Source organism: Petromyzon marinus, chromosome 12 (assembly GCF_048934315.1).
Source record: "Petromyzon marinus isolate PM22_M1 ecotype Great Lakes invasive population chromosome 12, UKy_Petmar_22M1.pri1.0, whole genome shotgun sequence".
NCBI lineage: Eukaryota > Metazoa > Chordata > Hyperoartia > Petromyzontiformes > Petromyzontidae > Petromyzon > Petromyzon marinus.
Genome location: NC_133678.1, coordinates 5,526,572 through 5,543,264, shown reverse-complemented (window position 1 = coordinate 5,543,264; position 16,693 = coordinate 5,526,572). Strand labels below are relative to the sequence as shown.

Below are 16,693 nucleotides of genomic sequence, written 5' to 3'. Positions count from 1 at the left end.
TGGGCAGCGTTACCTGCTGCGGCGACTTTAGCGAGAGTGCGGTCAATCATGTGTGCTTCTCCCTTGTGATGGGACTTTGTCGGATGAATGGTGATATTTATAAGGGACACGGGGTTTACCAAAAGCCATTCCCCGTGTTTAGTGTACACGCCCGAACAAGGCGTTTGGCAGGAGTAAAGTTGAGAGATGAGAGTTTGGGGGCCTGGGTGGGAGACGAGAGTGGGGGGCTCAAGTGGGAGATGAGAGTGGGGCGCCTGGATGGGAGATGAGAGTGGGGGGCTCAAGTGGGAGATGAGAGTGGGGGGCCTGGATGGGAGATGAGAGTGGGGGGCTCAAGTGGGAGATGAGAGTGGGGAGCCTGGATGGGAGATGAGTGGGGGGCTCAAGTGGGAGATGAGAGTGGGGGGCCTGGATGGGAGATGAGAGTGGGGGGCTCAAGTGGGAGACGAGAGTGGGGGGCTCAAGTGGGAGACGAGAGTGGGGGGCTCAAGTGGGAGACGAGAGTGGGGGGCTCAGGTGGGAGACGAGAGTGGGGGGCCTGGGTGGAAGTACAAGGACCGTATGAGTAAAGACGTGTGCAAGAGGAAGACGAAAAATAAACCGAAGAGATGGTGCGTCCTCATGTAAATTTAATTGGTCTGTAATAAGGTACGGCACCGATAAGGGGTTGAAAAGTACGCAAACTAGACTTGCATTTGAAAAGGTCGCCGGTTAAATTCGATCTCCAGGCGCCTACTTCAGCATTATTTTTTTGGCTGTGGTTGTTCCACCTGATGAAGATTGCTTGTGTTGCGATCGAAACGTCGTGATTTGTTTACATTTATTTCTACCTACGTGACTTTACCGAAAGAACCAAAGAGTATGGATTCCTGCAGTCACGAAAGCTTCAAATCAAGATTCTTAAATCCTCTCGCGCCCGTCCACCAAGCAGTGAAATCGAACGCACCGCGGTCATTTGACACGGCAGGTCGCGTGCGCCGGGGTAAAGTGTGAGTACCCCCACCTCTTCCAAAACGTCTGGCCAGCGTGCAACAGTACTGAAGTCGAAATACTGCACTTGTAACCCTGTACACACTGTGCAGATCCTCCCTGCAGTGTAGGCCGCCTGTCCCCCCTCTTCAAAGCTCAACGCATGAGTGAGTCCCACTCAGGGGCGGAGACAGGATTTTGACTTTGGGGGGCTGACTTCAATATTCTGAGATATCCAGTGTGTTTATGTTTTCCAACGGGCGCCACAAATGTATAAAACAAATTTTATTGGATTTGAACGCGGAGTTTATTAATAGGTCGGAGCCGTTGATGTGGCTAATAAGTTCGATAAGTTCGAAAGGCTGCCGCTCAAGCAGCCTGCAGGGCAGCACGAGGTGGCAGCCTGCAGGGCAGCACAAGGTGACAGCCTGCAGGGCACCACGAGGTGGCAGCCTGCAGGGCAGCACGAGGTGGCAGCCTGCAGGGCAGCACGAGGTGGCAGCCTGCAGGGCAGCACGAGGTGACAGCCTGCAGGGCAGCACGAGGTGGCAGCCTGCAGGGCAGCACGTGGCAGCCTGCAGGGCAGTACACAAGGTGGCAGCCTGCAGGGCAGCACGAGGTGGCAGCCTGCAGGGCAGCATTTTGCAGCAGCCGGATATCCGGTTATCCCGATTTCCGACTTTCCCAAAATGTCAGGGGGGGCTAAGCCCCCCAGCCCCCCCCCCCCCCCCCCGTGGCTCCGCCCCTGGTCCCACCGGTCCGTTGCAGCTGCACCATCTGAGCACGCGATAGCTACGCCACTCACATATGTACATTATTGTAACAAAAAACACATTTGCAACATATTAAAAATGTACTTCTCCGCAATGTCATTGCTGTTTAAATTAAACGCAACCGGGCACACGATCCGAAGCGAGCGCCTCCTAGCGGCCACGCGGAGCGTTGCGCCGCGTGTTCTTCACTTGCAGGGCTCGCTCAGCGTGGCTTCCCAGTGACGCGAGGGGTCACGTGCGCGCGTTCGGCCCGCCACGTGCACAATTGTGTCATCACGGGTTCTGATGTCGCATCGATGGAAGCAGGACATTAATTTCCACGGATTCGTTTTTTTTTGCCCGATACATTTGTGTCACACCGACACATCCGATAATGGTCACGAAGGAGAGTTATTAAAGGCGGACCAGGATACAAATATGAAGTACATGTTGAAGTGCGTTTTAGAAACCTGAACTTGTTAATGGAAGGCAAGATAACGATATACTTTAAGAATGTGTTTAATCTGTGCTTATTTCCTGCTGTAAAATGGATCAGAAACGTTGACATTCACCGTTATTGTGTTATTTGTATTCATGCATGGGGCCCATCTTATGAGGTTTCCAAAGCAGTGGCTTCTCACTTCTAAACGGCCCACAAACAATATTTATCCATCCACGACCTGTACACGCATCTTGGCCACACTCATTGGTCAATCAAAGGGAATATGATGGACCCGGCAACTTTTTATTTTACCGTGCTTTTCCAAAACAGATTTTTTTTTGTTTCTCCCCAATGTATCGACACACAGCAGTAATAATTGTAAACATTTGCTCATGTTTATTAAAAGAATAAACGTGGGTTTAACCTGTATGCATGTGTACATCACGTCATAGGCTGGCAAGCCAGTCCCCATTGTTAGTGCCTCTGATTAGTATTTACGCACAATTATAAAACACATACACACAATGTATATGTATTTGGGGCCAATATGTTTCTTTATAATTCGAGTTAGTGTACTCAGAGTGAACTTATAACTTTAATTTCGTAAGCATGCCATAAAACACGTGCTTATTAGAGGTGGAACAGTTAATCATGAGCCACAAAGAGATATCCTTCCACCTTTCCCACAGGAGACTAACCCCGAACACGTCACTCAGTCGGCCTAGGTCGTCAAAAAACTGTGCAGTGTACTACGATCAAGTTCAACAACAACAAAAAATACAACCAGATATCAGTAAAATTTAGAAATTCCCAGGCAGTCTGGGCAGGGGTGAGGAGGGGCATACAAACCCAAAATCTGACAGAATGAAGGGAGTCAGAAACCAAAGACCTGCCGGTAGATTGGGCAGAATAATATAGGGAACAATCCAACCCCCGTGGCGTTTCGATGAGTTGTCACGAGTTAGGGTTGCGATCACAAATATATATATATTTTTACATCGGGGTGAATGTAGTGGCCACTTAGTGGCTGCTGAGGTCCCATTCAACATATCAACATACGAACATTGTTTTGATGCGTGTATCGTGTGCTTATAAATTGATGTGAATGGATTAATTCTTACACCCCCAACGATTAGCGACACATTTTTTTTTATTTCATCTGTAAACTTGTAAAACTGATCACCGATATTTAAACGATCTGTATATGTAGTATACACAATATGTATTTATATTTGAAAAAGAACAGCTATTATTTATTTACAGTTGGCATGCCAGCACGTGTGTGTTTGGAGACGTGCAGCTTAAATGGAATGTGCTACCAAGAACACACAGGCCTCCACTAATGTCACACTGGCACTCTGCATTTACCCATGCATACACGGCGTTGTTTACATCTCATATCATAAACACGTGGCCAGTTGTCAAGAAAAGCATGAGCAGCATACTTCTGACTAAATATACATGCCTCACGTGGAGATGGGAATTTCTTTTTCGACAGATAAGTTGACGTTTTTGTGTTGAGTTTGTGTTTAGAAAATGCTCCAGATACAAGTTAAAGTTTTGATTTTCATCCTAATGATTTCTTACCTGGTTACAATCAGCACAAACCTGCATTGTTTTGATCTTAGCATTTTGTAATTGGGTGCTAAATGTAACATATTGAAGTGTCTACCGCAATACTGGCACACAAATGCGTGGAGGGTAAACTTGTGCTCATTTCCTCTTAGAATTGTTCTTCATAATAAAAATAAACAAATTGCTTCACTGTATCTAAATCACACAAAACCACTTGTATCATTTACTCAATAGAACTGACACGAGAATTTAAATAAGGCAACATTCTAAACGACAATTGTGCATGTCGGAGATATTCGTGAATAAATACAAAGATGACAATGTATCTGTTCTGCTCGTATTCATCGTAAACAACTTGGAGAAAACCCTCCCAAGCCTCTGTACTGTCCTCTCCATCTACAACACGTGCAGCACAACCTGCCACTCTCCCCATCCTATTGTTGGAGGATGCGTAGGAGAGATTAAATATCATGGCATATTTCGCGACAATCATCTTTAGTGCTGAGCTCTCCGATGATATAAGCAATCGAATACCGTGCCGATCATTGGTCCAATTTACTCGACAGATTGGAGATGATGGGCTGCGCTTGGTGACGCAATGCCGTCATCGGCCGCGTCACGTTTCGCCGCGGCTCGTAGGGGGGCGGCGGGGAGGGGGTGGTGGGCATATTCCCAGCGGTGGCGGCGGCCACCGTTTTTAAACGGGGGGGGGGGGGGGCCGGGCAAACGACCACAAAATAGTCAGTTATAACCGTCCGTCGGTCGAGTCACTTCTTGATCGACCAACGGTTGTCATCGCGCCAGCCTCCACACGCCTTCACGAAAAGCCTTTGTGCAGCGCCCTGTTCTTGGCCTGCGTGAACCTCCCCACGAAAACCTCTCCGAAGCTGGGGTGCACGAGGTACTGGTAGGTTTTAATGTTGGCGGCGGGCGGCGCGGAGCGGGCGACCGGGGGAGCCTGCTCGTGCCGCGGCACCAGCGGGGCCAGGTACTGCGACGAGCGGCGCACGTAGTCTACCAAGCGCTCGTACTGCTGCTCCGACAACTTCTCCTGCCCGCACAGCTCCGCTTGCTGCTGCTGCTGCTGCTGAAGCCGCACACGCACATGCACACACAAAATATTAAGATTCCTCTGGTTTAGTCCCCAGGATTGTAACGAGCATTTGCTGGCCCGGAGAGCCGCCGGAATGGTACACGATGTGTTTGTTGTGAGCAGCAACAAACCCGGCCACTTTTGCAAACAAACATCATCCAATTACAAATATATCTCATTTATAGTCTTAAGGATTGTTAATAGCAACAGCTCATCATTGTCAGCCATGATCAACCCAGTATTGGATGAAGGCCTCCCCAACCTGGCGAAAAACCACCAACGGTCAAGCGATTCCACAATCCCACCAGCACCGGCACACGAGGTGATATCAACGTGCCATCTCTGCAGTGGAGTGACCTCTTGGGAACGTCCCTTCCTTTGGCTGCCATCGTGTTGTTATTCTCGCTCACAAGCCATCTTTCTTTTCTTGAGAAATGTTCCGCTAAAGCCCACTTTGCTGAACAGTCAAAATTATGACTTTGACCTGGAATCCATTCGTGACTCTTCATCTCTCGGCGTAACTCAAGCACGCCTCTGTCCATACTTCTTTGCACAGTCTTAAGCTTTCGCTTAATTTCTTAATCAGTTGTCCATGTTTCTAAGCCACCCGTCATGGCGGGTAACATGCACTCAATGATATGGTGCTTTGCAGGTGAGCAAATATTCAGGCTGGCAAGGGAAGCAATGTCGTGGTGTGAACCATTGATCACGCCCGGCCACTTATGTTTATACATCTCATCAGGTGTTCCTGTACGGCCAAATTGACGTTGGGCTAAACTCAGCCGCAGATTCGGATAGCGTTTGCCCGCTCACTTTGTGCAGAGTTGGGATTCGATCCCAGGTCACCGTGACTTTCATAACGGTGCATCACATCACTAACACAACTTCCCACGTGGGTGGGGGGGAAAAAAAAAAAAACTCGATACACCGTCAATTCTTACAGACTGTTGGGACAAGCGTTGCCTTGCTGTTACTTTAATCCGGCACCCAGGGGGGGGTGGTTTGGCCTGCACTACAAAACTGGCTGCCTAGATGTAAAACACACGTGGCAGGTGAGTAGTAAACCGTGATGAAAAAAATAAATAAATATATACTCCTTCAATCGAGCGATTTGTTTCTGGCTAATTTGTATTTTGGGCTTTTGAGTCTGTGCTCAGCTACTTGTTGCTGGCAGGTTGCCGTTTTGAGTCCGTGCACAGCCAGCATGCTTAAAAATAAAAGACACCTTCAATAGTGCAAACAAAAAACCGGCTTTACCCTTTCTGCCAAAAACACAGTTGTTAAGATGTTCAAACACCAACTGGACACCGATTGCAAGGCATCAAGTCTGCATTGACCTAACAGACTTGTGGTGAAACATGCAAACACATTTGTTAATGTATGCATTGCCTTTGAAAGTGATTGGCCTATACACCAGAGGCATCCATTTTATGGGTTTGTCTCACCGGGGCTACAGACAAACGCCACCAAAGGGTGAACAGTATAAGGACGACGCAAACGCCAAAGCATCAACAGCTTTGGTTAAACCTCAATTTGTTATCATCTAGATTCTGGCAAAAAATTGTCCTGTAGATTCAAGAGCGCTGTTGCTGACCGCTTGGGAGTTTCAAGACTTTCGGTCTGCTGAGCAACCGCAACGACAAGGGACGACAAGGAGTGCCATGGTGGCTTAGGAGATGTTAACTACCTCGCCTGGTATACAGGAGGTCGTGGATTCTACCCTGACACCTGCTGTATATTTGGAGTTTGCGTGTCTCTCTCTCATCATCACGGTGGCTAGGAGATGTTAACTACCTCGCCTGGTATACAGGAGGTCGTGGATTCTACCCTGACGCCTGCTGTATATTTGGAGTTTGCGTGTCGCTCTCTCATCATCATCATCATCACAGTGGCGAGATGATAACTACCTCGCCTGGTATACAGGAGGTCGTCGATTCGACCCTGACGCCTGCTGTATATTTGGAGTTTGCGTGTCTCTCTCATCATCATGGTGGCTAGGAGATATTAACTACCTCGCCTGGTATACAGGAGGTCGTGGATTCGATCCCGACCTTGACGCCTGCTGTATATTTGGAGTTTGCGTGTTTTCCCCGTGGTCGTGTGGATTTTTCTCCGGGCCCACCGGTTTGTCCACGCCACATTAAGAATCCACACCGCGCGTTGAGAGTGTGGGGCCGCTACACATTTCCACGTGCCGATGATGAGCCACTTTGTTGAGCCATCAGTGGTGACAGCCAGGCCGCTTCTGAAAAAAACAGCTACATAGCAGCTCAGTGGGGCCTTTAGCTGGTGAAATAACAAATAGGTTACGTGAAATAGATATATAGGTTCGGACAAGAAATCCTACAACCGTGGCCCTGCTCGTGAGAAGGGGTTGGGGGGGGAGGGTCTCCTCTTACCTCCGGCGTGTCGTCGCCGCCGCCGGCACCGCCGGCGCCGCCACTCGGCTGCTTGAGCTGCACCTCGAGCAGGCCCGCCTGGGCGAGCGACATGCGGCACGACACCTCGGTGACGGGGAAGGCCTGCTGCTGCGTGTCCTCGCTGAGGCTCACCACGAAGAGCACGTCGGCCGTGAGCAAGAGGCAGCCCTCGTGCTCCACGCCCGCTCCGCTGATCATCACCACCTCCAGGGCCATGAGTGCCTCTGGGCGGCCCAGGGCTTGCAGCATTTTCCTGTGTGTGGGGCACGGGGCCGCGGGTGGTGGGGGGGAGAGGTGCAGCCCTGCATGGTTACTCGATGTACGTCCAATACGGAGAATCATCGCAAAAATCCGAATAGCACGGTTGGCTATCCCACTGCGACTCTCGTAGCAGTGGGATCCTCCACGGGATGCAGAAAAAATTGGCGCATACCGCTGCTAATCCCGAGAAATCGGGCAAGAAGATCCCAGCACATGGAGGCGAAACGTCAGACAAACAACGCGCGGGTCCGACCAGAAAAGGTCCCGAGAGAGCCGTGCAGCACAACCCACGACAAACCTACGCAGCGTTGTACCGTCAAGGGCTCGCGTGAACAACCGTTTTTGGCAAGAGTGACTCACCAGACGTATTTAGCATGACTGTTCGGCGCCAGGGCAGCTGCCTCGTCCGTCGGTGAGAAGCGCTGCTTTGGGAACTGCCTCAAGCCGGCCCCGTGCAGAATGCCTGAAGTAAAAATTGCAAAGCGAGGTGAAAGAAATTCGAGAGGAACCGCGCAAGGCGGTTATTTACATCTCTCACGGTTGTTTGGCACGTGTGAAAAGTGGGAAAAAAAGTTTACAATAATGCGGGGTAATGCCAATTCAAGCAACGAGCCGATAATTTAACTTTACTTTCTACTTAATGCCACATTTTTTTACGAGTTAGAAACTTTTCGGTCAAGCGCGAAGTAAAAATGTAACTGTAACATTCGCAAACGCTCGGCAAAATATTACGTGTGCAGCTCAGTGGTAGTTTCAGAGTGGTTAAGAAATTAAGCTTGGTCAGAAGCGACTGACTCAGGAAGGTGCCAACGCGTAAAGAACAGTATCCTGCCTGGTACACAGGAGGTCGCGGGTTCGATCCCGACGCCGATGCCTGCTGTATATTTGGAGTTTGCACGTCTTATCTCCCCGTGGTCACGTGGATTTTTTCTCCGGGTCCTGCCTGGTTTCTATCCAACCTTGGATGTCACGTCACTTTCATCCATCAACCCTTCCAAAACTCTAATCATCTTTTTCCCTGCCACCCGTTCCCCTCCTCCCTGTCCCACCATGTACTTCCCCTCCTTTTTCTATTTCCCCCATTTCCACAGCTCGCAACCTTGCTGTTATCTCTTCCCTCTCCCTCACCGATCACATTGCCGCCACTACCCGTGCTTGCCGGTCGCATTCGTTCCACATTCGTAAAATCCGACTGCTCATTTCCACCTCTGCTGCAAAACTTCCCATCCGTTGCCTTATCCACACCCGTCTGGACTACTGCAGCTCTCTTAAGCGTGGTCTGCCCATTTACTCTTTTGACCCCCTTCAACAAATCCAAAAGAACTCAGCTCGGATCATATTATTCAACCCTTCCCTATAATTCCCATACCTCGACCCTCCTTGCGCAACTGCATTGGCTCCCTGTGTACTGCCGTTGCATGTTCGAATTCCTCACGCTGGTCTCCAAGTCCCTTCATGGACCCAGCCCCATCGTGTCTTGCCACTCTTGTATCTTTCTACGTGTCGCCTTCTCGTGCCCTCTGAGTTCTCTATCTTTGCCATCTCTCTCTCTCTCTCTGTTCCTCCTTCGGCTTGCGCTCAATCCATGCTTTCTATTCTATTCTTGGCCCCCCCCCGCCCCTTCACTGGAACGAACTTCCTACTCCTCATTAAGCGGTCACCGTCGCTCACTAGCTTCCGATCCTCACTCGCAACTCACTCGTTGTTCCCCAGCTCAACCCCACGATCCCTTAATCTCATCCTCATAACCACCACCGTTAATTTTCCCTCTTCGTATTCTTATTATACGGCCACCACTCGTTGCCCCATTCATTCAATCTATTAATCTTCATCATCATCATCATCATTTACTGTCATCAATTTCGCCCAATTCACGCATCGTCACAGATGTGCTCCCATTGCTTCCTCTCATCTCTTTCCTTCACCTCATCGCCACCATCACACTCATGCGTACCATTGTTAACTCTTTGTAAAGCGCCTTCGTGAAGGCGCAACGTAAATTCCTTTAAGAGGAGATAGCGTTGACAATGGGCAGCAAAATTACCGTACATTTCTACTTAAATATATATATAAATGAATTATAACCACACACTGAAACGCAAAGGAAACACAGCGTTACCATATCCAGTCTGTGAAACGAGCTCTGCTGCTCCCGCAATGGGCTTGGTGAAGACGCCAACCAACCCCTTGCCCATGCCCGAGATCACGCCCTTGGTCTTGCTGCCGATGGAGGCCTTTTGGAAATTCTGAATTGGCTGGTCGACTATTCCTGCAATGGCGCCTGCGCAAAGCAATCACGACACCGCAAGACACGCAGTTAAAGCAAATGCATATGCGCACACGGTCAAACTCTCTGGTCAAACTCTCCACTATCTGGCTAAATTTGAGATGGAGTGGAATTGCCCAAATAAAACAACAGACTGTCGGGGCAAGCGCTCCCAGCGCCTGAGAAAGGCCGGCACGGGGCACGAGGGGGTGGATGGCCAGCACCACGCCCGGCAATAGGCGACACCACACACCAGCATGCATTTACGTGCCTATGTAGAATGGGGGAGAAGTCAGTCATGCACACCATTGTAGCACTCGAGTGATGTCACTTGCGAGGTCGCTCCTACACATTTTATAACATCAATACAGGGGTGCTTCAAACAATGTTAACACTTCTGACAATTTGCAACAACACCATGTGACATGTGCTGCTGCCTCGGGGCTCTGGAGACCACCTGGGGAAGATTCCAGGCCACGTGTTCACAACGATGGCGAACGAGTGGGAGACTCTTTGACCTTTTGAAGCTATTAACATTACATTTGTTATCATGTTACAGGGTTTTTATGCGTTCTTTTTACATTATAAACGATCGTCCCATTAAAGTAAATAGTGACGTAACCGAAGCGCTCTGGCAGCGTTGCTTGATTTCAACTCTCACATCTTCTATTCTCGTTCACAAAGCCTCAAACCCGCGTAGATGAGCCTGGGACAAATGGCCCGAGGTGTGCAAGAGCTCATTTGATTGCTTGGGAATGTCACCTTCCCGCTGAATACATGTGAAACATGAGAAAAATTAGAACGTCATTGAAAAGGACTCGGTCAAAACATCCCATTGCAGGCCCCTCCTGAGAAATGTTTGATAGATGCCATGAGACTTTCCGGAATAAATAATGCAATTTATATTATTATTATTAATCGCCATCACAAATTACATGTAGATTTATTATGCTCATTCTTCCCTCACCAGCCTCATGCATGTATACAGCATGCAAATATTTATTTTTTATTGAGGGACACAGTGGAGTCAATTGCAATTCATCCACGTCACCCCGTGGTCACGCCACGTTTAGAGTGCCACGCTAACGAGATGTTAACTACCTCGCCTGGTATACAGGAGGTCGTGGGTTAGATCCCAACACTGACGCCTGTATATTTTGGGTTTGCATGTCTCTCCCCCCGTAGTCACGTCGATTTTTCTGCGGGTCCTCTGGTTTTTCCTTCCACATTTAGAAACACGCTTTTAGAGTATTTGGCTGCTATAAATTTCCACGTGATAAGCCACTTTGTTGAGCTATTATTTGTGGCCAGGTCGCTTCTGAAAAAGAGCTACATAGCTCAGTGGGCCTTATCTGGTAAAATAAAAAAGTGTATCGTTGAGCTGTAGGGCACATACACAATCCAGGCAGTGGGTGGATAAAGTGTCAGAACATGAAGCCAGAGAACCAGGATTCAAATCCAGGTTTAAGCCACTTGTGATTAAAACAGAATTCTCAAGTGTATCCAGTTCAAGGTCTCTGCCCAATGACTACTGCACACACGAAAAAAAACACGTAAAATTAACTTTGGTTTTTCAATTATTATTATGGCGCCAATCCAGCTCCGATAATTAACAATATCCGTGTGGCTGTCAGGCAAGAAGCATCTCATATACCACGCTGTGTGGCAAAGTGCACTCCCTGCTGTGTGTGTATTGATAAGATAAGTTCTGTGGGCTCTTCTCTTAACACAGGGCTTGATGTATTTAGTGGGTTTCCACAGCCACGCTTAATGCAAGTGTGGTCATCTTCCAGGTGTTGCCGCACATTGAGCATATTTTTCTCTTAATCCGTCACCACACATTGCAGTGTGGAAACCAACCTGGTCTCCAACCTTATACCCTTATACAAGGGAGGAGACCAGGTGAGGAAGGTTAATGCTCAGCGTGCGGCACAACTTGGCAGACCATGCTTGGATTGCGAGCGTCTGCGAGAGCCTACGTGCTGAGCCTGACAGTTCCGCTCGCAGGCTAAGGAGCCCTCTGTATGTATGTACAATGTGTACATTGAACTTCTTTCGCACCGTACGTAGCCAAACGTGCTTATCGGAGGTATGGGCGAAGGAAAAAAAAACTAAGCGCAAAAAAACAGTTCTCAAGAAATTAGTTTTCAATCTAGATATATAAAAGTACATAGCTCCAATGGCTTCCTAATATCGGAAGGAAGAGCGTTCCAGACGGCCACAGAACCGCATCCGAAAGCGCGCGCGATGCGGTGACCGTCTTTGTTCAATGGCCAGGAAAAAAGCCGCTGCCGCGAGGATGACTAAAGTTGGTGTGTTTGTCTCACCGAGCAGGCTCAGGCCGAGGCGGGAGAGGCCCTGTCTCAGGCCGTCGCCCAGACTCTCGGGCAGCTGCCGACGCCACTCCTCCTGGCGGCTCGAGTGCTCCTCGTCCAGCGACAGGCGGTCCATGTTGCGCGCGAGGCTCGTGGCCAGGTTGGTGATGGACGTCAGCGTGCCTGTTTCCCCACCCCGCCCCCACCACGGTGGAAAGAAGATACAGACGTTAAGTGTCTTCACCTTGTGCCAAGCACGGATATGGAAAAAAAAAAGATAAACTGGAACAGTGACAATTGAAATTCAATTAAATGCTCCAATTCCGACTGCAAAAACTCTAGAAAGGTTTTCTAAGGTAACATCCGTTTTTTCAGGTTTCCGGCCACCTCTAACATTCGTGGCGAGTGGTATCTGACTCGGTCTCTGGCACCACTGCCCCGCCATCACCAACCCACACTCGCCAGCGTGGTGAAGTATGGTCAAAAAAACCTCCACGACCGACGCAGCATGGGAAGGTCTTTACACCCAGCAGTGGATTGAAAGAGGCCCATAAAATCTGTGTTTTTTTTCTTCAAGAAAACCTCAATATACAATTGGGAATATTATTTAGTAGGGATATAACGATGCATTGATGAATTCATGTTGATCCTTAAATTCACAATACATTATATTCTTGGTTCTTTCGGTAAAGTCACGTAGAAGGGAAACAATAAAATTTGAAAAACGTTTTTCAAATTTTCTTGCTGTGGTTTTCACACCTGATGATGATTGCTTGTGTTGCAGTCGAAACGCCGTGAGAGTTTAATTTTTTAATATTTTTATTATTTTATTGTTTCCCTTCTATGTGACTTTACCGAAAGAACCAAGAATATGAATCCCTGCAGTCACGAAAGCTTTAAATCAAAATTTCACAATACATTATTTCACAAACAACATTTTAGAATCCGTATATATATGTGCGGTACGTAACGGATTCACATGGCCCTTCCAGCCACTAGAATTCAATCGATGCCCTGAATCGTGCTACATTCGCTAGGGGTGGAGTTGTCGCACCCCTTGTATTTATCAGTGGCATTTTGCACCGGCACTGAGAAAATCACTGCCGTGGGCTCACGCAGCTTGAAGCACTGCCGCTCAAGTAGAGCAACAGATAAATGAGACCAGCCCCATAGCATTGGGTGGCATGGTGGGGGCGGGGCCCCGCGGGCCCCCCAAGTAATGGGTGTCGCAACGGCCTTTACGTGCATACAGTAATAGCTACAGCAGAATGCAAGACAGACATGAGCAGACATGGTTACTCATTCTGTTTAGCGTTTGACATTCAGACGTATGTATGTTGAACTTCTTTCGCACCGTACGTAGTCAACCGCGCTAATGCATTGTCTAACATTGTGACTGTGTCGTGCTCCCACCCCCCCCCCCCCCCCCCCCATCGAGGACAGGCCTAAAGGCCCTCGACTCTAAGTGGCCAGCAACTAATAAAATTGCGACATATAAGAGTTTCGGTCGCCTTTTCGCATTCTCTGGTCTAACACTGGTGGTGAGACAAGGCCATTGAGGAGGCTGTCTTTGGCGTCGGCCAATCAGTTTAAAGGACAATGCAGACGTTGCCAATGCATGGTTGTTTATTTGGCACGTTTTACCATAAGTATTTGGTGAATGAACATCTTAACACCTTCCGTATTCCTGCCAGGAAAGGGTAAAGAAAGCCTATTCGTGTTACATCATCTTGATACTGGCAAAAAAGTAAAACAAGGGTCCCGCAGACATTTAGCAGGCTTCCTGAACCGAGGGGTTCACCGGGACGCCGAACGTGCCTTTGGAAATGTGCTTCACGAAGGAGGTGGTGCCTCTGGACACGCCGCTGACGAACGCCCCGGGGCCGCGCGTGAGCCCTTCGTACGGCAGCCGGAAGAAGTCTGCGATGCCGTTGCCGACGCTGCGCACCAGGCTGGCCGGGCTGCCCAGGATCTCCAGGGATCCCACCACCCACCCTGCGGGCGAACCGAGAATGCGCGAAAGGTCACCGTCGTGAAACTGAAACTCTGACCTTTTTTTTTTTACCTTACCAGGTAAAGGCCCACACCGAGTTGTGTAGCTCTTTTTCAGAAGCGACCTGGCCCACAAATGATAGCTCAACGAAGTGGCTTATCTCGTGGAAATTTAAATAAGCACGTTATGCTCTACGTCAGTGTTCTTCATTGCATGGCCCGCGGGCCGCCAGTGGCCTTTAGCGCGGCCCATGATGTGCGGCCCCCCACAATACACAACACGTGACAACACCCTCCCCATCGTGCTGTCAAACCCCAATGGGCACGGCGAGCGGCTTTTGGTCACCCCGGTGCCACTGACCGGCGCGGAAGAGAGCCCCCGCCGCGTAGTGCATTGCCAGGGCGTGCACGAGCTGCCTCGGGGTGGTGAACAGCGGCCCGCGCTCGAACTCGGAGAACGCGAGCGGCGTGTGGTCCGAGGCGATGTAGAGCTTGAGCGAGGCGTGCACGCTCACGAGCAGCCGCAGCGGCCGCACCGCCAGCCGGCGCAGCTGCACGGGCCGCAGAAGCGCCAGCGAGGACCGCGCCACGTCCCACGGCGCGGCGTCGTCGCCCGCGGGCCGGCCGTCCGCCCGGCGGCGGGCTCGGCCGTCCGGCGCGAACGTGGCCAGAAGCGTCTTCACGTAGTAGACCAGGGTGTCCTCCAAGTAGAGCCGCATGGGCTCGAACTCGAGCTCCACCTCCGTCGGGTGGAAGCCGAAGTCCGGGGCCTCGTCGAACACGACCAGCGCTCGGAAGGCGGCGCCCTTGCGACGCCCGCCGACGTCCGCCCCTCCGAGGGCACGCTCCGTCACGCCCGCGTGGCCGCGGGGGCCCGGGCCCGCGTCCTCGGGCCCGGGGTCCACCCGGCACAGCAGCACGGGGAAGTGGAAGCTCGTCCTCTCGAAGAGCTGGTTGTCGAGCTGCAGGTCTCCGACGATGACCTCCAGGGCGCAGCCGTCGCCGCCGTCGTCCGCGAGCGAGCCGGCGGACGCCGCGGGGTCGGGACGCGGGGCGCCGGGGCCCGCCGCCGAGGGCGACCCCCCTCCCTCGCGAGGGGGGGGGGTCGCCCTCCGCGGGGAGAGGCTCAGCACGACGTCGTCGGCCGTGAGGCGGAGCAGCTCGCTGGACGACGCGGGGTTGGTGACGTCGTCGGCGAGGACGGCGCTCACCTGGGCGAAGGACACCTGCAGGTCCAGGCTCGTGTGGCGCGTCTCCCTGTGTGGGACAGAGCGAGCGGACGTACGTGGCACGCGCGTGCGTGCTGTGAACGTGTGACGAAGTCGGGCGCCGCATCGCGCGCTTTCGGATGCGCTTCTGCGGCCGTCTGGAACGCTCTTCCTTCCGATATTAGGAAGCCACTGGAGCTATGCACTTTTAAATCATTCCTTTCTTGAGAACTGCTTTTTGTGTTTAGTTTGTTGTCCTTCCCCCGCACCTCCAATGAGCACGGTTGGCTACGTACGGTGCGAAATAAGTTCTACATACGTACGTGCCTCTTCTTTTTTTATTTGCCTTGCAGTTTCAAAAGTATTGATATTATACGTATATAGGCCTTCAGTCAACAGGTGATTGATAATGGCAGTAAATTATTGATCATCATTATATTTATATGAACGTAATGTTAAATTACAGATTCTCACCCACACAATGCAATGCATGGGAACCAATGTATTACAGCTATCATAAAGGGGAAGGATTCAGTTCCTAAAGAATCTGTGGAGTGAAATGTCGGGACATCGTTACAAGATCTTTACAACCTTGCTTGAGTATACAGGATGTGGTGGGTTCGATCCCGACCCTGACCCCTGTATATTTGGGGTTTGCGTGTCTCTCTCCCCGTGGTCACGTGGCTTTTTCTCTGGTTCCTCCGGTTTTTCCCTCCACATTTAAAAGCATTCGTTTTGAGCATTTGGCTGCTGTACATTTCCACGCGATAAGCCACGGGTTATCATTTGTGGCCAGGTCGCTTCTGAAAAAAGAGCTATATAGCCCAGTGGGCCTTACCTGTAAAAATAAAATAAGTTTAAAGTTTGGTTATAAACAACACGCGGCACAGCCCCGTAAAAAAAAAAACACACACACACACACCGGAGAGCCATTACAGCGACAACTGCGAAGAAAAAAAAACAACACGGCAGGCACACACGAAGATTCCGAGGTGGCTCTGTTGTGTCCACTTCCACGGGGCCGTGTGGGCGCGTCCCACCTGCGCAGGGAGGTGAGTACGGGCCCTGCCCTGCTCTCGGGAGCGATGCTGACGGAGAGGGAGCTCCGGTGGTGCGAGATGTTGACGTAGACACAGCCAAAGCCTGGCAGGAACACCACCTGCAAGCGGCGGGGGAGGGGGGGGGGGCGGCGGCGGCAGGGTGCCCGCTCAGTGAGACGCAACGCCCCCCCACTACGGAACATTTCGCCATCTGCGAAGTTGAGCGATTTAGCAGGATGCAGCATCCCCAGGGAGGGAATTTTCTCACTTAAGTAGCCATTTTAAATAGATTAAATTTACATCAACGCGTGCCGGGGAACACGGAGAACAAAATAAAAAGAACAAATCTGTGCACCCTGG

At 50.5% G+C, this 16,693-nt stretch overlaps 1 protein-coding gene across 7 annotated transcripts in view; it reads right to left on the bottom strand.

Annotated features, from left to right (window-relative positions):
• Positions 1-2,536: 2,536 nt before the first annotated feature.
• The window catches only part of VPS13B (vacuolar protein sorting 13 homolog B), a 305,573-nt gene continuing 291,416 nt past the window's right edge, over positions 2,537-16,693 (bottom strand). For 5 of the 7 annotated variants that reach the window (XM_076066534.1, XM_076066537.1, XM_076066539.1 and 2 more), the window contains exons 55-62: positions 16,334-16,452; positions 14,447-15,342; positions 13,912-14,088; positions 12,106-12,276; positions 9,632-9,793; positions 7,873-7,975; positions 7,231-7,504; positions 2,537-4,825 (exon numbers count right to left, since the gene is read on the bottom strand). In XM_076066534.1, the coding sequence (XP_075922649.1) occupies positions 4,556-4,825; positions 7,231-7,504; positions 7,873-7,975; positions 9,632-9,793; positions 12,106-12,276; positions 13,912-14,088; positions 14,447-15,342; positions 16,334-16,452 (2,172 nt within the window). In that variant the 3' untranslated portion in view covers positions 2,537-4,555. The remainder of the gene's footprint in view (positions 4,826-7,230; positions 7,505-7,872; positions 7,976-9,631; positions 9,794-12,105; positions 12,277-13,911; positions 14,089-14,446; positions 15,343-16,333; positions 16,453-16,693) is intronic. The other 2 variants (XM_076066535.1, XM_076066538.1) reach the window with 2 other exon arrangements.